At 46.2% G+C, this 24554-nt stretch overlaps 1 protein-coding gene across 14 annotated transcripts in view; it reads right to left on the bottom strand.

Annotated features, from left to right (window-relative positions):
- STK33 (serine/threonine kinase 33) overlaps positions 1–24554 on the bottom strand; it is a 111396-nt gene that overhangs the window by 57166 nt on the left and 29676 nt on the right. For 8 of the 14 annotated variants that reach the window (XM_088482781.1, XM_088482782.1, XM_088482785.1 and 5 more), the window contains one exon: positions 20428–20512. The exons of 5 other annotated variants lie outside the window; for them this stretch is intronic. In XM_088482781.1, the coding sequence (XP_088338907.1) occupies positions 20428–20512 (85 nt within the window). Of the gene's footprint in view, positions 1–18937; positions 18998–20427; positions 20513–24554 lie in introns of those variants that run through there. One more of the 14 variants, XM_088482795.1, reaches the window with a different exon arrangement.

The following is a 24554-nucleotide window of genomic DNA, read 5'->3' as shown; positions in this document are numbered from 1 at the left end:
TTGGAATAATATCTGATGCAGAGACCATTCTCTGAGAACAACTTCCCTTCGCGAAGTGCAAATTTTAAATTTGAGACTGGACCTAAAATTAAATTCATATCTTATAATATATATTTATTGAAACAATTTTTTTTAATTGTAGTATAAAAATTAGGTCTTATAACAGATAAAACCTTAACATACCAAGGATGGCGGTAATCACTTGGCTACAAATAGCTGGCACAATATTGTGTTATCTAAGGGTTTGGTTTGGTACATAACTATAGTTCCACTCCAGTCTCAAACTTGAAATGTTCACAGTAGCTTAGTATCATATAGATCTCTACTTGCGGCAAAAACTTTTTTTTTTTTTCTTTGTTTGACAGGAGATATTTAGGCCTAAAATAGGTCTTTTTGGGGGGTGAGGTGGGGGGGAGAGAAGCCTCATTATCAAAGTGTCATCATTTCAATCATTTTTAGTTATTAAAAATTGAGATCATGTAAAAATGTGGCCCAGACTTTGCGGAGAACAATGGTTTTAATCCCAAGGCTTTAACCAGCTCCCAGTCCTGAGATATTTGCATTCGTGTAAACACCCACAAACATGAAAGTCATTGTCACGATTTAAAGATGGCCGCCATTTCTGCCGCCATTTCTGTAAGGAAGCGAGGGTAAGAAAAAATATTTGTGGTTTAAACTATTGGTATTTAGGGCTGATAACTGGAAAGCAAATAAATAAAATGCATTTTCTTTTCCAACTGGTCGTGCACCCTGTGTTAGTCATCTTGTGGTCCCCCGAGTTCAAACCATCATTAATCTCGGGTGCTTTAATGGGCTACACAGAGGTAGAAGGAATATGCTCCCTATGTCTATAGCCGCGTTTCCCAACCATGACGGAGTCTGAATCTGTATATTACCAAGTGCTACCACGCAGTGGCCGCAGCTTTTGTTGTGCTTCGTATTCAGTGTCGCACATCAGGTTAATCAGCGCAGTCTCGTGAAGCGGTTTCTTCCATCCAATTGTGACGGAGATGAATTTTCAGGCAAAAAACATATATGCGAAAAAGGCGATTGGCGCAAGCAGAGTCACGCGGACCAGGGGGCTCACACGCACCGCGTACTGCGTGTACGAGGACACATCTCTGGTTAGCAGGGTTTGATAAGACTTTTGTTACAAGTGTAGGAAGATAAAATAGGATAATTAGGGAGTTATACCAGAGATAGGCAGGAAGAGGAAACGGTCCCTGATGTTACTGATAAAGGAGGAGAAAATCCGTCACCCCGCGTTGTACACTGCCTGGGGTCATCCTTACTGAGCTGTTAGCGGGGATAGAATCATTGCCGATTTATCAGCTGTTTGCAAACCTGGTCTCCTTCAGTTTCTCAGTGTCCAATCCATTATTCATCTGTATCACTAAGTTATTCATCTGTGTAACTCTACCCATCATCCTCTCCTCCCTCTTATCTGCACCCTTATCCCATCTTCCCTGTCCTTACCCACTTCAGCCTACCCTATCGCCGCTTCAGCCTATCCCTCTACTGGCTTCAGCCTAGCCTTCTATTGGCTTCAGCCCACCCCTCTCGCCGCTGCAGCCCACCCCTCTATTGGCTTCAGCCTAGCCTTCTATTGGCTTCAGCCTACCCCTCTCGCTGCTGCAGCCCACCCCTCTATTGGCTTCAGCCTATCCTTCTATTGGCTTCAGCCCACCCCTCTCACCGATGCAGCCCACCCCTCTCACCGATGCAGCCCACCCCTCTATTGGCTTCAGCCTATCCTTCTATTGGCTTCAGCCCACCCCTCTCGCTGCTGCAGCCCATCCCTCTCTTGGCTTCAGCCTATCCTTCTATTGGCTTCAGCTCACACCTCTCGCTGCTGCAGCCCACCCCTCCTCCCACCTCTTCTGCTATCTGCCTGGCACCATAAAGTACAATGTCCCCTTATATCCCATTGTCTCTTATTACGCTCTTCCTCTAGAACAGGGTTTCTTAAGCAGGGTTATCTGTACTCGCTGGAGGTGAGAAACATTCCTGCTGGAGGCACGTGACAAGCCACAGTACATGGCATCATACACTGCCCTCTCGTTGCAGCAATGCCACCAGAGTTGCACCCCGAGAACATTTACTTTGTAGCGCTTTGGACACTGGTGACACAGGTGTGTATTGTTGTAGAGTGGCGTTTGTGGGATCAGACTGATATCGTCACGTGTTCCCTCTATTACTATGGTGTATCATTGTGATAAATACAGTAGAGGTTGTATGAAACAAAGAATGAGGTGCTATTTATCATCAGCAAGAGAAGGAGCACTAGCAATGTGTGTGTGTACTGTATATCATAGGGGGAGATGTACTAAGCTCTGGAGAGTGATAAACGACCAACCAATCAGCTCCCAACTGTCATGTTACAGGCTGTGTTTGAAAAATGACAGTTAGGAGCTGATTGGTTGGTCGTTTATCATCACTCTCCACTTTATGACCACAGAGCTTCATATAGCTGCCCCATGTTTGAAGTACATCTCTCTGCTTTTTTTATATGAATAAAATGGTGAAATTATTATTGCAATTTTAATGTTCTTGACAGCAGGAATTGGGGGAAGGGTGATTTTTGTATATGTGGATTTACTTATTTTTTGGTAAATTAGTCACTGAGGTTAGGACGGATGCTTAATTTCCTGCAGCAAAATTATAATTAATAATAATTAATTGGTATGGGTACAATAAAATATTAAACTGAAGGGGTAGAAGCTCAATAATCACAGGCAGGGCCCTCGACCCCATGTCTAATGTCTGTTCACTCTGTATTACTCAAATGTCCCATCATGCCTCATGCAGGATGGTTTGTGTATGCCATGTGATTTGTAAATTGTGCACCCATGCATTTATTATACTGCATCTCTGTGTTTATGTAAGCCATACTCGCCCTACACTCCCGAAAGTCGCCGGAGGCTCCCGATTATTCGGTAGCCCCCTTCCCCCAGAAGAGTAGGCAGATTTCCCACTTCCTAGTGAAGTGGGCAGGATGGGGAGATTTTACAGAATCTGCAGGGTCCGTAGGGAGGGGGTGGGGCTACATTTATGCTATTTAGCCCTGCCCCCTCCGTGTGGACCTGCGAATCTTTGACTTTTCCCAGAAAGGGGTGGGGCCTGGTGACGTATACAGTACACCCCCCGAGCAGTTTTCAGAAGTCAGTAAGTAGGATTTACGTTCAAGGGCCCTCATTCAGAGCCGCACGCTCTGAGCAGAGCGCACGCTCTGAATTAGGGCCGTCCTCCATAATTATGGAGCGTCCTCCTGGACGCTCGTATAGCTGTGGGTCACCACCCACAGCCTATACGAGCGTGCAGGTTGATGGCCGCGATGGTCTTGACCATCGCGACCATCGCCACTGCGAGCCGGAGCCTGCGGTTGAGTTTCTCAACCGCAAGGCCCGGGGTGATTTTGGCTCTATCAGAGCCAAAATCACTCCCACTGACATCACTAGTGATGTCAGTGGGCCGGCTTCTGACGGTAGGCGTTCCCTTGGGAACGCCCCCGTCTGGGAGGCACGCCCACCAAAGGGGGCGTGCTGTCAATCAACATCGACAGCACGCCCCCTTTGATCATACACAACGAGTGAAGGAAAGTCCTTCGCTCGTCGCGTCTGGCGCATGCGCACGACAGAGCTCCCTCCGTCGTGCGCATGCACAGTGCACACCATCGACCCACTTGCGAGCGGACAGCCGCTTGCGAGTGGGTCTGAATCAGGCCCAATGTTCACTGGTCTTTATTAGCATGTTCCTATTAGCAAAACGTGGACTTCTATTAATAACATTGCCCTTTTAAATCTTGGGCTTAAAGCAGAGGTTCCCAAACTCCGCCATTACACTCCAGGTTTTAAGGATATCCATGATCAAGCCCAGATGGTTAAATAAAATTTACTGAGGTACTAATTAAGTCGCCTGTGCTCAAGCATGTATTTCCTTAAAACCTGCACTGTAATGGTGGAGTTTGGGACCCTCTGGCTTAAAGATATCAGGAAGCATTGGCTTTTATAAGTCGCTGCTGAGTAAATAAACCCAGCACACTGAGGATCCCTCCTATGGCATACAGTAATGAACCAAAGGTTTCACATATTGCTTTATCATTCCTCGAGACCTTCCTCCAGTCTCCAGTATTCCCCTACTCAGAGATAGCAAAGAGAGACAGGGGAAGAGCAGGGCGCGCAATATACTATTATATATTCAGGAACATTCTTATTATCTACCTGCCTCCACCTGACGCGGAAGGGTGCTACTGGCTGCCATGGAGGACTGAAGGGGAAATTGGTGTTTTCTGTGACCGCTGTAACTGGTCCCATGTATTGAGCAAGGTCCCTGTTATGCTGGCCATACACGCTACAATTATCGGGGCGATCCGCCTGATATCGGCGGATCGCCCCCATAATTGTAGCGTGTGTGCGGGCGACCGAGGGTTAAATATTGCTCAGTCGGGCATACAGGATTGTCCAGCATGACCGTCCGATGCGATATTTACCCGGTAAACTGTCGGCAGCATCGGGCAGTGCATGCGCGGCCGACAGAAAGACATTTCCTGTGTTCCTTCCTAGGAAGGAACAGGGAAATGTCTCCTCCCCCGGGGGCGGAGCGCGGATGTCGGGCTATACACTGTGAGAGAAATCTCACAGTGTATGCCGGCGACATCTGCGGCTGGCAGGCTGCCAGATAAAATGTCTGTATTAGGAGGACAAATGTAAATCCTATTTTTCAAAAACTATATGTAAACAACTTTTATTTCTTTTTTTTTTTTTATCTTCAAAATAAGAGATCACTTGTCAGAGATATAATATATATATATATATATATATATATATATATATATATATGTCGCATCTAGTTCAGCATAGTCATCTCCCGCATTATTACACCTCTCAGGCATTATTACACTCCCCTGCACATGTTGTAAGGTGCAGGTGTTGTGCATAGCACCCACAGAAGCCATTTCCCTCTGTATTTACGTTGCTATCATCAATATGAACATTGTTACACAGTTATTTCTTCAGCTAACTGACGTCAATGAGAGAGTATCAGACAAAACATAGGGAGTGTGATTTAATATTTGTAGAAGCAGCTAAACAGTAGTAAGAGAGCGTTCTTTCTGTAACGTACCATATCAGGCAGGCCACTTACACTGAGATACAAGGGCCTAAGGAGCAGTGCAGAGAGTAGGGAAATGGAGAAGTTGCCTATAGCAACCAATCAGCTTCTACCTATGATATTATAGAATGTATAAATGATAGGTGAGGCTGATTGGCTGCTATAGGAAACTTCTCCACTCTTTTCACTACTTGATACATCTCCTTCATAAAGAGCCAACTGGATATGTCAGCTTGCTATACAGCTGCATCTGATCGTACAACCTTCTGTATCAGTGTGACAAGGAGCTCTGTCTGATCCCTGTTCCTCCCACTATTTAACTCTCAGGCTGTGGCTTCCTGCTGCCTCCATTCCCCTCCTCACATCATGTCACTGCTCCTGTCACATGCAGCCCTGTCCTCACTAACACATCACTCATCTCCTGATATACTCTGTGCTGCTGGGGACCCTGCTCCTCCCACTATATAACTCTCAGTATGTGGCTTCCTGCTGCCTCCATTCCCCTCCTCACATCATGTCACTGGCCCTGTCACATGCAGCTCTGTCCTCACTGACACATCACACATCTCCTGATATACTCTGTACTGCTGGGGAACCCTGCTCCTTCCTCTAAACAGCATTTTATTTAGTGGGACCTGATTATTGGAATGAGATAAAGGGATGAAGATGGTATTGTATTAGAGTTGTCCCTTGGTACATGGAGGGGGGCAGAGTTATTTCCAATCCACAATACGGTATTAACATTGCTTTAGCTCAGAGCTACCAGAGATGGGGGTTCATCCTATACTTTTAATGGGAAACTATTTTTTCCTCTGTGTTGCAACCATCCAGCACAGAAGTGTAACATTTAATACAGACAGACCCATTGTCCACTCACTCTCATGACAAGTGAAATACACAGACAGTACCGATGTCCCCTCACGCTCAGGACACACATAATGCGTAGTCCAGATTCCCAATGTCCACTCACTACCAGGACATGTTATACAGGCAGTCCCAGTGTCCCGTCACTCTCAGGACATGTTATACAGGCAGTCCCAGTGTCCCCTCACTCTCAGGACTCATGAAATACAGACAGTCCTGGTGTCCCCTCACTCCCAGGACACATGTAATACCAGCAGTCTCAGGACACATATAATGAAGACTGTCCCCATGTCCACTCACTCTCAGAACATGTTATACGGGCAGTCCTCGTGTCCTCTAACTCTCAGGACACATGTCATACAGACAGTCCCGATGTCTGATCACCTTCAGGACACATGAAATACACAGCCCCAGTGTCAATTCACTCTCGGGACACATGAAATAAGAAAAAAACAATGTCCCTTCACTCTCAGGACACTTGTAATACACACAGTCCTGGTGTCCCCTCACTCTAAGGACATGTAATCAGACACTCCCAGTGCCCCCTCTCTCTCAGGACACGTGTAATACAGACAGTCCCAATGCCCCCTCTATCTCAGGACACATGTAATACAGACAGTCCCAGTGCCCCCTCTATCTCAGGACACATGTAATACAGACAGTCCTGATGTTCCATCACTCTCAGCACACATGTAATACAGACAGTCCTGATGTCCCCCTCACTCTCAGCACACATGTAATACAGACAATCCTGATGTTCCATCACTCTCAGCACACATGTAATACAGACAGTCCTGATGTTCCATCACTCTCAGCACACATGTAATACAGACAGTCCTGATGTCCCCTCACTCTCAGCACACGTTATACACACAGTCCTTATGTCCCCCTCACTCTCAGCACACATGTAATACAGACAGTGCTGATGTCTCCCTCACTCTCAGCACACATGTAATACACACAGTCCTTATGTCCCCCGCACTCTCAGCACACATGTAATACACACAGTCCTTATGTCCCCCTCACTCTCAGCACACATGTAATACACACAGTCCTTATGTCCCCCTCACTCTCAGGACACATGTAATACCACACAGTCCTGATGTCTCCCTCACTCTCAGCACGCATGTAATACAGACAGTCCTTATGTCCCCCTCACTCTCAGCACACATGTAATACACACAGTCCTGATGTCCCCCTCACTCTCAGCACACAGCATACGCTGGCCAGAACGTATCTGGGCCTCAGTCATGAAGCTCACCAATGTATCACACCGCTGTGTACAATGCCTACTCTGGCCAGAACGTATCTGGGCCTCAGTCATGAAGCTCACCAATGTATCACACCGCTGTGTACAATTCCTACGCTGGCCAGAACGTATCTGGGCCTCAGTCATGAAGCTCACCAATGTATCACACCGCTGTGTACAATACCTACGCTGGCCACAACGTATCTGAGCCTCAGTCATGAAGCTCACCAATGTATCACACCGCTGTGTACAATACCTACGCTGGCCAGAACGTATCTGGGCCTCAGTCATGAAGCTCACCAATGTATCACACCGCTGTGTACAATGCCTACGCTGGCCAGAATGTATCTGGGCCTCAGTCATGAAGCTCACCAACGTATCACACCGCTGTGTACAATGCCTACGCTGGCCAGAACGTATCTGGGCCTCAGTCATGAAGCTCACCAATGTATCACACCGCTGTGTACAATGCCTATGCTGGCCAGAACGTATCTGGGCCTCAGTCATGAAGCTCACCAACGTATCACACCGCTGTGTACAATGCCTACGCTGGCCACAACGTATCTGAGCCTCAGTCATGAAGCTCACCAATGTATCACACCGCTGTGTACAATACCTACGCTGGCCAGAACGTATCTGGGCCTCAGTCATGAAGCTCACCAATGTATCACACCGCTGTGTGCAATGCCTACGCTGGCCAGAACGTATCTGGGCATCAGTCATGAAGCTCACCAACGTATCACACCGCTGTGTACAATACATACGCTGGCCACAACGTATCTGGGCCTCAGTCATGAAGCTCACCAATGTATCACACCGCTGTGTACAATGCCTACGCTGGCCAGAACGTATCTGGGCCTCAGTCATGAAGCTCACCAACGTATCACACCGCTGTGTACAATACATACGCTGGCCACAACGTATCTGGGCCTCAGTCATGAAGCTCACCAATGTATCACACCGCTGTGTACAATGCCTACGCTGGCCAGAACGTATCTGGGCCTCAGTCATGAAGCTCACCAACGTATCACACCGCTGTGTACAATACCTACGCTGGCCAGAACGTATCTGGGCCTCAGTCATGAAGCTCACCAACGTATCACACCGCTGTGTACAATGCCTACGCTGGCCAGAACGTATCTGGGCCTCAGTCATGAAGCTCACCAACGTATCACACCGCTGTGTACAATACCTACGCTGGCCAGAACGTATCTGGGCCTCAGTCATGAAGCTCACCAACGTATCACACCGCTGTGTACAATGCCTACGCTGGCCAGAACGTATCTGGGCCTCAGTCATGAAGCTCACCAACGTATCACACCGCTGTGTACAATGCCTACGCTGGCCAGAACGTATCTGGGCCTCAGTCATGAAGCTCACCAACGTATCACACCGCTGTGTACAATACCTACGCTGGCCACAACGTATCTGGGCCTCAGTCATGAAGCTCACCAACGTATCACACCGCTGTGTACAATGCCTACGCTGGCCAGAACGTATCTGGGCCTCAGTCATGAAGCTCACCAACGTATCACACCGCTGTGTACAATGCCTACGCTGGCCACAACGTATCTGGGCCTCAGTCATGAAGCTCACCAATGTATCACACCGCTGTGTACAATGCCTACGCTGGCCACAACGTATCTGGGCCTCAGTCATGAAGCTCACCAACGTATCACACCGCTGTGTACAATGCCTACGCTGGCCACAACGTATCTGGGCCTCAGTCATGAAGCTCACCAACGTATCACACCGCTGTGTACAATGCCTACGCTGGCCACAACGTATCTGGGCCTCAGTCATGAAGCTCACCAATGTATCACACCTCTGTGTACAATGCCTACGCTGGCCACAACGTATCTGGGCCTCAGTCATGAAGCTCACCAACGTATCACACCGCTGTGTACAATGCCTACGCTCTCCACAACGTATCTGGGCCTCAGTCATGAAGCTCACCAACGTATCACACCGCTGTGTACAATGCCTACGCTCTCCACAACGTATCTGGGCCTCAGTCATGAAGCTCACCAACGTATCACACCGCTGTGTACAATGCCTACGCTGGCCAGAACGTATCTGGGCCTCAGTCATGAAGCTCACCAACGTATCACACCGCTGTGTACAATGCCTACGCTGGCCACAACGTATCTGGGCCTCAGTCATGAAGCTCACCAATGTATCACACCGCTGTGTACAATACATACGCTGACCAGAATGTATCTGGGCCTCAGTCATGAAGCTCACCAACGTATCACACCGCTGTGTACAATGCCTACGCTGGCCAGAACGTATCTGGGCCTCAGTCATGAAGCTCACCAACGTATCACACCGCTGTGTACAATGCCTACGCTGGCCAGAACGTATCTGGGCCTCAGTCATGAAGCTCACCAACGTATCACACCGCTGTGTACAATGCCTACGCTGGCCACAACGTATCTGGGCCTCAGTCATGAAGCTCACCAACGTATCACACCGCTGTGTACAATACCTACGCTGGCCAGAACGTATCTAGGCCTCAGTCATGAAGCTCACCAACGTATCACACCGCTGTGTACAATGCCTACGCTGGCCAGAACGTATCTGGGCCTCAGTCATGAAGCTCACCAACGTATCACACCGCTGTGTACAATGCCTACGCTGGCCAGAACGTATCTGGGCCTCAGTCATGAAGCTCACCAACGTATCACACCGCTGTGTACAATACCTACGCTGGCCACAACGTATCTGGGCCTCAGTCATGAAGCTCACCAATGTATCACACCGCTGTGTACAATTCCTACGCTGGCCACAACGTATCTGGGCCTCAGTCATGAAGCTCACCAACGTATCACACCGCTGTGTACAATGCCTACGCTGGCCACAACGTATCTGGGCCTCAGTCATGAAGCTCACCAATGTATCACACCGCTGTGTACAATGCCTACGCTGGCCAGAACGTATCTGGGCCTCAGTCATGAAGCTCACCAATGTATCACACCGCTGTGTACAATGCCTATGCTGGCCAGAACGTATCTGGGCCTCAGTCATGAAGCTCACCAACGTATCACACCGCTGTGTACAATGCCTACGCTGGCCACAACGTATCTGAGCCTCAGTCATGAAGCTCACCAATGTATCACACCGCTGTGTACAATACCTACGCTGGCCAGAACGTATCTGGGCCTCAGTCATGAAGCTCACCAATGTATCACACCGCTGTGTGCAATGCCTACGCTGGCCAGAACGTATCTGGGCATCAGTCATGAAGCTCACCAACGTATCACACCGCTGTGTACAATACATACGCTGGCCACAACGTATCTGGGCCTCAGTCATGAAGCTCACCAATGTATCACACCGCTGTGTACAATGCCTACGCTGGCCAGAACGTATCTGGGCCTCAGTCATGAAGCTCACCAACGTATCACACCGCTGTGTACAATACATACGCTGGCCACAACGTATCTGGGCCTCAGTCATGAAGCTCACCAATGTATCACACCGCTGTGTACAATGCCTACGCTGGCCAGAACGTATCTGGGCCTCAGTCATGAAGCTCACCAACGTATCACACCGCTGTGTACAATACCTACGCTGGCCAGAACGTATCTGGGCCTCAGTCATGAAGCTCACCAACGTATCACACCGCTGTGTACAATGCCTACGCTGGCCAGAACGTATCTGGGCCTCAGTCATGAAGCTCACCAACGTATCACACCGCTGTGTACAATACCTACGCTGGCCAGAACGTATCTGGGCCTCAGTCATGAAGCTCACCAACGTATCACACCGCTGTGTACAATGCCTACGCTGGCCAGAACGTATCTGGGCCTCAGTCATGAAGCTCACCAACGTATCACACCGCTGTGTACAATGCCTACGCTGGCCAGAACGTATCTGGGCCTCAGTCATGAAGCTCACCAACGTATCACACCGCTGTGTACAATACCTACGCTGGCCACAACGTATCTGGGCCTCAGTCATGAAGCTCACCAACGTATCACACCGCTGTGTACAATGCCTACGCTGGCCAGAACGTATCTGGGCCTCAGTCATGAAGCTCACCAACGTATCACACCGCTGTGTACAATGCCTACGCTGGCCACAACGTATCTGGGCCTCAGTCATGAAGCTCACCAATGTATCACACCGCTGTGTACAATGCCTACGCTGGCCACAACGTATCTGGGCCTCAGTCATGAAGCTCACCAACGTATCACACCGCTGTGTACAATGCCTACGCTGGCCACAACGTATCTGGGCCTCAGTCATGAAGCTCACCAACGTATCACACCGCTGTGTACAATGCCTACGCTGGCCACAACGTATCTGGGCCTCAGTCATGAAGCTCACCAATGTATCACACCTCTGTGTACAATGCCTACGCTGGCCACAACGTATCTGGGCCTCAGTCATGAAGCTCACCAACGTATCACACCGCTGTGTACAATGCCTACGCTCTCCACAACGTATCTGGGCCTCAGTCATGAAGCTCACCAACGTATCACACCGCTGTGTACAATGCCTACGCTGGCCAGAACGTATCTGGGCCTCAGTCATGAAGCTCACCAACGTATCACACCGCTGTGTACAATGCCTACGCTGGCCACAACGTATCTGGGCCTCAGTCATGAAGCTCACCAATGTATCACACCGCTGTGTACAATACATACGCTGACCAGAATGTATCTGGGCCTCAGTCATGAAGCTCACCAACGTATCACACCGCTGTGTACAATGCCTACGCTGGCCAGAACGTATCTGGGCCTCAGTCATGAAGCTCACCAACGTATCACACCGCTGTGTACAATGCCTACGCTGGCCAGAACGTATCTGGGCCTCAGTCATGAAGCTCACCAACGTATCACACCGCTGTGTACAATGCCTACGCTGGCCACAACGTATCTGGGCCTCAGTCATGAAGCTCACCAACGTATCACACCGCTGTGTACAATACCTACGCTGGCCAGAACGTATCTAGGCCTCAGTCATGAAGCTCACCAACGTATCACACCGCTGTGTACAATGCCTACGCTGGCCAGAACGTATCTGGGCCTCAGTCATGAAGCTCACCAACGTATCACACCGCTGTGTACAATGCCTACGCTGGCCAGAACGTATCTGGGCCTCAGTCATGAAGCTCACCAACGTATCACACCGCTGTGTACAATACCTACGCTGGCCACAACGTATCTGGGCCTCAGTCATGAAGCTCACCAATGTATCACACCGCTGTGTACAATTCCTACGCTGGCCACAACGTATCTGGGCCTCAGTCATGAAGCTCACCAACGTATCACACCGCTGTGTACAATGCCTACGCTGGCCACAACGTATCTGGGCCTCAGTCATGAAGCTCACCAATGTATCACACCGCTGTGTACAATTCCTACGCTGGCCACAACGTATCTGGGCCTCAGTCATGAAGCTCACCAACGTATCACACCGCTGTGTACAATGCCTACGCTGGCCACAACGTATCTGGGCCTCAGTCATGAAGCTCACCAACGTATCACACCGCTGTGTACAATACCTACGCTGGCCAGAACGTATCTAGGCCTCAGTCATGAAGCTCACCAACGTATCACACCGCTGTGTACAATGCCTACGCTGGCCAGAACGTATCTGGGCCTCAGTCATGAAGCTCACCAACGTATCACACCGCTGTGTACAATGCCTACGCTGGCCAGAACGTATCTGGGCCTCAGTCATGAAGCTCACCAACGTATCACACCGCTGTGTACAATACCTACGCTGGCCACAACGTATCTGGGCCTCAGTCATGAAGCTCACCAATGTATCACACCGCTGTGTACAATTCCTACGCTGGCCACAACGTATCTGGGCCTCAGTCATGAAGCTCACCAACGTATCACACCGCTGTGTACAATGCCTACACTGGCCACAACGTATCTGGGCCTCAGTCATGAAGCTCACCAATGTATCACACCGCTGTGTACAATTCCTACGCTGGCCACAACGTATCTGGGCCTCAGTCATGAAGCTCACCAACGTATCACACCGCTGTGTACAATGCCTACGCTGGCCACAACGTATCTGGGCCTCAGTCATGAAGCTCACCAACGTATCACACCGCTGTGTACAATGCCTACGCTGGCCAGAACGTATCTGGGCCTCAGTCATGAAGCTCACCAACGTATCACACCGCTGTGTACAATGCCTACGCTGGCCAGAACGTATCTGGGCCTCAGTCATGAAGCTCACCAACGTATCACACCGCTGTGTACAATGCCTACGCTGGCCAGAACGTATCTGGGCCTCAGTCATGAAGCTCACCAACGTATCACACCGCTGTGTACAATGCCTACGCTGGCCACAACGTATCTGGGCCTCAGTCATGAAGCTCACCAACGTATCACACCGCTGTGTACAATGCCTACGCTGGCCAGAACGTATCTGGGCCTCAGTCATGAAGCTCACCAACGTATCACACCGCTGTGTACAATGCCTACGCTGGCCACAACGTATCTGGGCCTCAGTCATGAAGCTCACCAACGTATCACACCGCTGTGTACAATGCCTACGCTGGCCACAACGTATCTGGGCATCAGTCATGAAGCTCACCAACGTATCACACCGCTGTGTACAATGCCTATGAATGGTGGACTTTCCAGAAACACTAAAAGCTGAGCAGTCAAACGAAATTCCGGGAGAGTGAAATCAGAGCGAGGAAAATTGGGGTCTGACTGGAATTAAGGGCCTGATTCAGACCCGGACGCTATTTGCGGCCGCTCGCTGGCTAAAAGGGGACGGCTGTTTAAATCATGTACTCGCACTGCGTCGCGTAAAGCCGCCCACTAAGTAATAGCGAGTGGCCGCATTATGCGCTCACGCCTGTATAAAGACGCCCCTTTGCCACTCGCAACACACGTCATCTCCGGCAGATGTAGGATTAATCGGGAACATCAAGAGCCATCGGAGCTGCTTGCGCCGCTTGTGGTAGCCTTTTCCCACCACAACAATGCGAGCAGTTCTGGCTAAAATACAACCCAGTCACGTGTGTAATGACGCAACTTTGCTAATTATGCACACCCATTAAACGCCGTTCTGACGGTCGGGCACTCCTGCGTTCGCACATCCACACCCCCGTTTACAAGCACCTTCCCCTGTTACCACCCAAAAACGGCACTGTCTATCACTCAAAATAGCGGCCCGACTGCGGGCTACGGGCGAGCACTTTCCCATCGCAATGACTGGTTCGCACACGCGCATTGCGAATCGTACGCAGATTGCGAAAAATCGCTGAATGCGAGCGAGCGCAGCATAGCGTCCAGGTCTGAATCAGGCCCTAAGCTCAAAGCACATTTGTGCCGAGAACAGGGATATAAAGGAGGGAGGTATAGAGGGGGAGGATTATATTACAGTCCTCATGGTTTTAGCAACACCATGATCCAGTAGTAGCTGACCCTACAGCCACTCCCCGGGGAGTACAAAAAGCCAATTCTCCTATTCACAAGTAAAGCGCAGAATGCACCATATAATAATTGCGGTGACAAGGTCTCTGTAAGGACACGGATTCATACTACAGCACGCACATGTAAAGTCTCTCCACACAGTGTCACCTGTAGCCAGAGCCCTCCCATGTTCTCATAGAGCCCCAGGTGTGACCACAATCATAGCAATACAAGGACAATGGGAGAACACGTCAGTCTTATCAACTGCTGGAGCCTGAGGGCAAATCACTAGACACACAATACACTACCCAGGGAGGCTGCAGTAATTACCACACAGAGCCTATACTGTATGTACAGACAGTTCAGCCCCTGACGGTCACATGAGGAGACCCTGCAGGGTCACAATACTATTATATCACATTATTATTATTCTATATTTGTAGCACGCATCGCAATGCTCCACAGCACCTGACAGAGAAACAGACAATCAGTAGCCAATTGAAAGTAGAGAGTGCCCTACTCACAAGAACTTACCAACTAGGGCAGGGGTGGGCAGGCAAGTGGCCCACCAGCTGCTGTGGCACTGCAAATCCCAGCGTGCCCTTCCACAATTTTTCTATCAGAGCATGCTAAAACTGTGATAGGGTATTCTAGGATATGTAGTTCAGCAGCAGCTGGAGAACCGCTTATTGCCCACCATATTAACCCTCTGAACAGGCGATATATTAATAATAATAGTAGTCAACAAACATCAAAGTCAACATTTTCTTTGCTATAGTACTAAGGTCTAACCCTAGGGTGACTATTGTTTGGCTATTTCTCTCCTCTACCCCATGATAATCCAGCTCATGGGGGTGGCAGTAATCACATCTGTGTAACAATCACTTCAGATTCAGGGGCCTATTCATCAACACTAAAATAACGTTTTTAAGGACATTTTCCTTAAATAACGTTATTTTGGTATTCATGAACAGACTTAACACAGGAGATATCACAGATATCTCCTTGCTAAGTTCCCCTGCGTTAATTTCCACACTCCCCATACATTAGTATGGGTATATTAGTACATTAGTATGGGTATATTAGTACATTAGTATGGGTACATTAGTATGGGTACATTAGTACGGGTATATTAGTACATTAGTATGGGTACATTAGTATGGGTATATTAGTACGGGTATATTAGTACATTAGTATGGGTACATTAGTATGGGTATATTAGTACATTAGTATGGGTACATTAGTACATTAGTATGGGTACATTAGTATGGGTATATTAGTACATTAGTATTGGTACATTAGTATGGGTACATTAGTACATTAGTATGGGTACATTAGTACATTAGTATGGGTATATTGGTACATTAGTATGGGTACATTAGTATGGGTATATTGGTACATTAGTATGGGTATATTAGTACATTAGTATGGGTACATTAGTATGGGTACATTAGTACGGGTATATTAGTACATTAGTATGGGTATATTAGTACATTAGTATGGGTACATTAGTACATTAGTATGGGTACATTAGTATGGGTATATTAGTACATTAGTATTGGTACATTAGTATGGGTACATTAGTATGGGTACATTAGTACATTAGTATGGGTATATTGGTACATTAGTATGGGTACATTAGTACATTAGTATGGGTATATTGGTACATTAGTATGGGTACATTAGTACATTAGTATGGGTACATTAGTATGGGTATATTAGTACATTAGTATGGGTACATTAGTATGGGTATATTAGTACATTAGTATGGGTACATTAGTACATTAGTATGGGTACATTAGTATGGGTATATTAGTACATTAGTATGGGTACATTAGTATGGGGATATTAGTACATTAGTATGGGTATATTGGTACATTAGTATGGGTACATTAGTACATTAGTATGGGTACATTAGTATGGGTATATTAGTACATTAGTATGGGTACATTAGTATGGGTATATTAGTACATTAGTATGGGTACATTAGTACATTAGTATGGGTACATTAGTATGGGTATATTAGTACATTAGTATGGGTACATTAGTATGGGGATATTAGTACATTAGTATGGGTATATTAGTACATTAGTACGGGTATATTAGTACATTAGTACGGGTATATTAGTACATTAGTACGGGGATATTAGTACATTAGTATGGGTACATTAGTACGGGTATATTAGTAATTAGTATGGGTATATTGGTACATTAGTATGGGTATATTGGTACATTAGTATGGGTACATTAGTATGGGTACATAAGTACATTAGTATGGGTACATTAGTACATTAGTATGGGTATATTGGTACATTAGTATGAGTACATTAGTACATTAGTATGGGTATATTGGTACATTAGTATGGGTACATTAGTACATTAGTATGGGTATATTAGTACATTAGTATGGGTATATTAGTACATTAGTATGGGTACATTAGTACATTAGTATGGGTACATTAGTACATTAGTATGGGTACATTAGTATGGGTATATTAGTACATTAGTATGGGTACATTAGTATGGGGATATTAGTACATTAGTATGGGTATATTAGTACATTAGTACGGGTATATTAGTACATTAGTACGGGGATATTAGTACATTAGTACGGGGATATTAGTACATTAGTATGGGTACATTAGTACATTAGTATGGGTACATTAGTACGGGTATATTAGTAATTAGTATGGGTATATTGGTACATTAGTATGGGTATATTGGTACATTAGTATGGGTACATTAGTATGGGTACATTAGTATGGGTACATTAGTACATTAGTATGGGTACATTAGTACATTAGTATGGGTATATTGGTACATTAGTATGAGTACATTAGTACATTAGTATGGGTATATTAGTACATTAGTATGGGTACATTAGTATGGGTATATTAGTACGGGTATATTAGTACATTAGTATGGGTATATTGGTACATTAGTATGGGTACATTAGTACATTAGTATGGGTATATTAGTACATTAGTATGGGTATATTAGTACATTAGTATGGGTATATTAGTACATTAGTATGGGTACATTAGTATGGGTATATTAGTACATTAGTATGGGTACATTAGTACATTAGTATGGGTACATTAGTACATTAGTATGGGTATATTAGTACATTAGTATGGGTACATTAGTATGGGTATATTAGTACATTAGTATGGGTATATTAGTACATTAGTATGGGTACATTAGTATGGGTATATTAGTACATTAGTATGGGTACATTAGTACATTAGTATGGGTACATTAGTAAGGGTACATTAGTACATTAGTATGGGTACATTAGTATGGGTATATTAGTACATTAGTATGGGTACATTAGTATGGGTATATTAGTACATTAGTATGGGTATATTAGTACATTAGTATGGGTACATTAGTACGGGTATATTAGTACATTAGTATGGGTATATTGGTACATTAGTATGGGTATATTAGTACATTAGTATTGGTACATTAGTACATTAGTATGGGTACATTAGTATGGGTATATTAGTACATTAGTATGGGTACATTAGTATGGGTATATTAGTACATTAGTATGGGTACATTAGTACATTAGTATGGGTACATTAGTACATTAGTATGGGTACATTAGTATGGGTATATTAGTACATTAGTATGGGTATATTAGTACATTAGTATGGGTACATTAGTATGGGTACATTAGTAAGGGTACATTAGTAAGGGTACATTAGTATGGGTACATTAGTATGGGTATATTAGTATGGGTATATTAGTATGGGTATATTAGTATGGGTATATTAGTACATTAGTATGGGTACATTAGTATGGGTATATTAGTACATTAGTATGGGTACATTAGTATGGGTACATTAGTACATTAGTATGGGTACATTAGTATGGGTATATTAGTACATTAGTATGGGTACATTAGTACATTAGTATGGGTATATTAGTACATTAGTATGGGTACATTAGTACATTAGTATGGGTACATTAGTACATTAGTATGGGTACATTAGTACATTAGTATGGGTATATTAGTACATTAGTATGGGTACATTAGTATGGGTATATTAGTACATTAGTATGGGTATATTAGTACATTAGTATTGGTACATTAGTACATTAGTATGGGTACATTAGTATGGGTACATTAGTATGGGTACATTAGTACATTAGTATGGGTACATTAGTATGGGTATATTAGTACATTAGTATGAGTACATTAGTATGGGGATGTGGAAATTGTGGTATTCATCAAATTCCGAAAATTATGAATTTTCGGAATTTGATGCAGTTACTATTCGCCACTGTGAGGTGGCGAATAGCAGAATCCACTTACCTGTATCAGTGTGTGCAGGTCCCCCGACGAGTCCCTCCGGCGCTCTGCTCGGCTCCGGAGGCTGGTCGGACATGTGTGCTCCCCAGCAGAGCACAAGAAAGTTTAGAAAAAGAAAAAAAAAATGTATTTTTTTTTTGTAATCTGTCATGCGGTCTGCTGGGAAACCATATGACAGACCAGCAGGACGGAGCCGGAGGCTGCTGCGCGGACAGGTAAGTCGGGAGGGGGGAGGTGAGCGGAGGGGGGAGGGGGGGAGGGGGGGTACGAAACTTAATGCATCTGTAGGCAGTGCTGCGCATGCGCTGGTTTTACAGATGTAACAGCGCATGCGCAGCACTGTTTCCAGATGCGATAAGGTAGTGTAGGCATCGCAAAAATGACAGCTTTTCGGAATAGATACTTAAGAGGTGGAATGATGAATTCCACCTATAATTAGCTAGAACTCCATGAGAGTTCTAAAGCTAATTATCTCCATTGAATTTTTACGTTTAATGAATAGGCCCCACATTACAGAATATAGATGCAACGACGTCGTTATCGTGCAATCGTTGAAAAAAATCGTTCAGTTTCTGAGTTATAACGATGAATGATTATCGTTCATGCGCGTTCCCCTTTGTAGTTCATTCTGACTGACCAACTGAACGATTTTCATTAAGGGAAGTTACAAAAATCGTTTGTAGTTCAAAATATTGTTCATTACACTTTAAAAAAATCTGACAGAAAATCCTTCATAAAATCGTTGGTAACAATCGTCGTGTGTGTATGCAGCCATCGGGAATGCACATCGTTCAAACATGTCAGATTTTTCTTCAAATATGAACAATTCAACGATTTTTTAAATCGTTATCGTTCAGATCTGAAGAAAAATCTGACCGTGTGTATGCTCCATTAGACAGTAAAAAGGTAGACAATGTCTAGATAGACACCAGATGTTAGACTGGCAATAGGTCGACAGGGACAAAAGATTGACACACTAAAGGTCGACATGTAAGAATAGCAACAGGTACAAATGGTCGACAGTGTCAAAAGGTCAACATGCATATGGTCGACATGACGACACGTGTTTTGGGGGCTTTTTTTTACCCTAATCTTCACCCTAACCCTCTCCTTGGTGCCGAACCCTAACCCTCCCTCCTGGTGCCTAACCCTAACCGTCGGGGTAGGTGCCTGAACCTAACCGTCCCTTCTAGTGCCTAACCCTAACCCTCCGGTAAGTGCCTAACCCTAACAAAAAAAAATAATAATAATGTGTCAACCATTTTCATGTCGACCTTTTGACCATTTGTAACTGTCGATATTCTTACATGCCGACATTTAGTGGGTCGACCTTTTGTTCCTGTCGACCTATTGCTTGTTTAACATCTGGTGTATCAAGACATTGTCTACCTTTTTACTGTAGAACTTTAGACGGGATACCAGTAGAAAACACACACACACACACACACACACACACACACACACACACTTATGTATAGAATGAAAAGTCAGACCTGCTCAATGTGTCCGGCTCCTGTGTCTTTGTGAAGGAATGCAGAGACCGTGCACTTTACTAGCAGCAACAGGGGGCATCGGACCCTGCAGAGGGACAGAATACAGAACAAACCCCTTAGCGGTGTATTCCTGACAGGACAGCGGAGAATCGGGAAGCCCGGTGTGAGGTGTGGGACGGGCTGGTGGATACGTTACATGGAGAGTGCTTTCTCAGTTTAGGCTCTATTTCAAAAAGTGGCATCTTTTGAAAAACAGATTAATTAAGAATAATCTTTTCCCTACCATTGTTAGATTTTTGTCATATGACAATACATAGACCCCAATAGCGCCACTCCCCGTTCCCGTCATATTATGGATTGATTTAGATACATGGCATGGTATCTAACCAATACAGGTTCTGATGTACTTGGAATTGCATTAATCACCATCATGGTATATTAGTAAAGCGCCACTAATTACGCAGTGCCGCACAGTCAGTAAAGAGGTTACATCAACACAAATTAAAATCAAGCATTAAAAACAGTCATTATGTGGCCAGCTTTGTGCTCAGATCTTTTCAGCTCTTCCCTGTGATGAGCTGATGAAGAGATTGTTTCACAAAAGGTAAATTCCAGCTAAACTATAATTTAGCCTTATTACATTATCCACAACAAAACCACGTAACCACCAGGCCGAAAACTGCTAAAAGATGTAAATCCATAGCACCCCCTACTGTCCGCACTATGGTTATTGGTTGTGACATACACACTAGACCAGGGGTCTTCAACCCGTGGCCCACCGATGGTTACTGTAGTGCAGACCGCAGTAAGTGCAGTCTGCACTACAGACAGAAATAAACACACTGCCGCGGGCACCGGCAGCAGTGTGTTTGTTTTGACAGCCAGCCAATGAGAGCCAGACAGACTCTCATTGGCTGCCGTGCCCACTACAGCAGTCGAACTAGAGCTCACTCATGAGCTCCATCTTCCGGCTCCCGCAGTGGGTAATGGGAGAGACGTCATGATGTCATGACATCTCTCCGATAATTCAGAGCGGGCCAGCCAGGGAGGACGGAGGAGAGGACGGCGGATGGAACGGGAGCGGGGGTTCAGGTGTTTGTTTTTCATTTTTTTCTTTACGTGTGTGTTTGACTGCAATGCTGGGGGGGACAGACTACTGCTGGGGGCACTGCATCGGGGGGGGGCACTACTACTGAGGGCACTGCATATGGGGCATCACTACTGGGGGCCTGCATAAGGGGGACTACTACTGGGGGCACAGCAGGGGGGGGATTACTACTGGGGGCACTCCATAGGGGGACCACTACTGGGGGCACTGTATAAGGGACACTGCAGATGGGAGCAGTTACGGGACATAATTAAAATTGTAGAAGAGTGCAGTTATGGGTCATAATTGTGTGAGGAGGGGGAATAGTTTAAATACCGCAGTATAGCTTAGTGGCTTAGCGGCTTCGTCGAATATTTTAATGTGGCCCACACTGCCTTAAAGGTTGAAGACCCCTGCACTAGACGTGTAGGGGCGCACACACTAGACGATGTGTGTTGTGAAAGATATTTATTTATTACCAGTTATTTATATAGCGCACACATTCCGCATCTGTCCCTGCCCCAGTGGAGCTTACAATCTATATTCCCTATGATATGCACATACACACTATGGTCAATTTTTTGTAGGGAGCCAATTAACCTACCAGTATATTTTTAGAGTGTGGGAGGAAACCAGAGTACCCGGAGCAAACCCACGCAAGCACTGGGAGAATATACAAACTCCACACAGTTAGGGCCATGGAGGAAATCGAACCCATGACCTCATTGCTGTGAGGCAGTAACGCTAACCATTACACCATCTGTGCTGCCCAGATATTGGTGAAAGATTTCCCTTGAACTTTCCATAGTGCAGGACAAGCGATATTGGGTGTACACACTGACAGATATCGTTCAGTGACGTCATCCTGCCATATCCCTGAACAGATATCGTCAGATTGCAATACATGTTTGGTAGCTGCTCAATCACTTCAGTAATATCACTCAGGTGTATGTAAGGGTGTAAGGGTATACTAGAAACAACAAGTATTCCCCAGCACTCAGAGCCGCGTCACGGCTTCTCTGACACTGGAGGTCCCTAATACTTGGTCACAAGATCCAGCCAGCAACGCAAGTTGCAAGCTAGTGCTGCCCGACTTACTCATGATCAATTTGTGCTCTGGGCCCAAGTTCTGGAGTATAAAAAAAATAAAATCAATTGTCTTTTTTTCTAATAATTGTCCGTGTGTCTGTGCGTGTTAGGCTTAGCCGCACAAGATCTAGCAAGTCGGCAATGCAACCTAGTGCTGCCCGACTCCAGTCGTCACCAATCTGTGCTCTGGGCCCAAGTACTGGACTCGAAAAAAAATAAATAGTGTCTTTTGTATATTTTTTTTTCTGTCTGCGCACGTCTGCACGCGTGTGAATTTTGTAACCGCACCTTGGCTACACTACTGGTGCTTGTGACACTGCTTCAAGACCGCAGAAAATATGGAGGGCTGTCACATGACAGGAGAGCAAGGCCTATACCTAAGTCTGCCGGGGGGGGGGTGCCTAACCCTAACCTCCCCCCCCGGGGGTGCCTAACCCTAACCCCTCCTTCCCCTAGCCTAAACCGAACCTGAAAACTGGGTTTTACTGCATTTTTCCTTTAGTACATCCCGGCCATAGTATTTTAAATATAAAAAAAACATGCATTAGATGCTCAATGCAGAGTCTGGGGTGCAGAACTCCAAAACACAGGGGCAGCCCAGAGAAGCACACCAGTGAAAGACTAAAGTGTTAATAAGAATAAAGCAACAACTATGTGTTAATAGGTGATACATAGGTGAAAGGTGTAATTAAAATGCTAAGAAAAAAAAAGGAAATAAATAATAATCATCAGATTGGGCCTGGATGTCTGCACGTCAGCAAACGTCAATAACGACCAGAGGGAGCGGGCATCGTTGGTCGCTTGTTGTATACACACTGAGCGATATGAACGATATATCGTTGAACAATATCGTTCACTTTTATCGTCTGGTGTGTATGCCCCCTAAGTAAAAGAAAGAATTCTGTTGTTTATAGCAATTAGCGCACATGTAAAGTGTTTATGGTTTCACCAGGATAGAAGCCCGCTCAGGTCACTGAGTCCAAACAGAGAGTAAACACACGCAGGAGTAGGCCTCCCCAATTTAAGACTCTTGTGGTAGTATAAATACTTCCTCAAAGACCACGTGACAGGCACCCAGTGCCAAGCATGCACCACTAATGCACAGCCTGTCCTGCAGCAGAACCCTGCATGCCCACTAGGGGGTGCAAGTCAGAGAATGGAATTTCTGTGGAGCCATGACGAGATAATCTTACACTGAAGGCAGCCATGTTGTGGGCTGTACCATTATTCATGAGAATGGCGCCTTGAATCAGTGACACGACTGAGGCAGTACACGCCATAGGGCACGTACACACAGGAACGCCTTACCAGTCATATGCTGAACAGACGTCTCAAATAGGGCTCACTCATCCTCATGAAGTACGCAGAAGCCTTAACAGTGAACCTTGGATTGATCAGGACCCAGAGCATTCGCATGCACTGTGGGCAAGTTCTTCATAGGGTTCATTTAGCCCAATCTGATAGGTCGGTTAAGCTGTGATCATCAAGCAGTTATTACAGCCGAGCCGGGATAGAATATGTATCACCCCCATTACAGTGGCCGATAGTGGGCCGGACGAGCTGGCCCTTGTTATGGGTGACAGCAAGTCCAAATAACAACTGACCCACAGAGGCCATGATTTGTGTGTGGTGTAAGGTTTTATGATTTTCTAAATCTGTTTTTATTAAAACTATGTATTAATGGAGTGTAAACAAACTGATTGATTTTATTGGGTGTACTCCGATATCAGGGTCTTCTGATAGATCAAATAGGAAGCCCCATCTTCATAACAAGGCCTAAAGTAAGACACAGTGTTAGGAGACAGAGGGCCTGATTCAGAGCCGCTCTTAAGCGGCCGCTCGTTCGCTACGAGCGATGTTCGCACAACTGCGCATGCGTATGGGTTGTAATACGCATGCGCGAACCAGTCATTGCGGTCGGAAATTGTGTGCTCGCAAAATAGCGAGTGCC

The sequence above is a fragment of the Taudactylus pleione genome, unplaced genomic scaffold (genome assembly GCF_031769625.1).
Source record: "Taudactylus pleione unplaced genomic scaffold, aTauple2 ptg000295l, whole genome shotgun sequence".
Lineage (NCBI taxonomy): Eukaryota > Metazoa > Chordata > Amphibia > Anura > Myobatrachidae > Taudactylus > Taudactylus pleione.
Note: the sequence above shows the minus strand (reverse complement) of the source record. Positions and strands in the feature narration are given on the sequence as shown.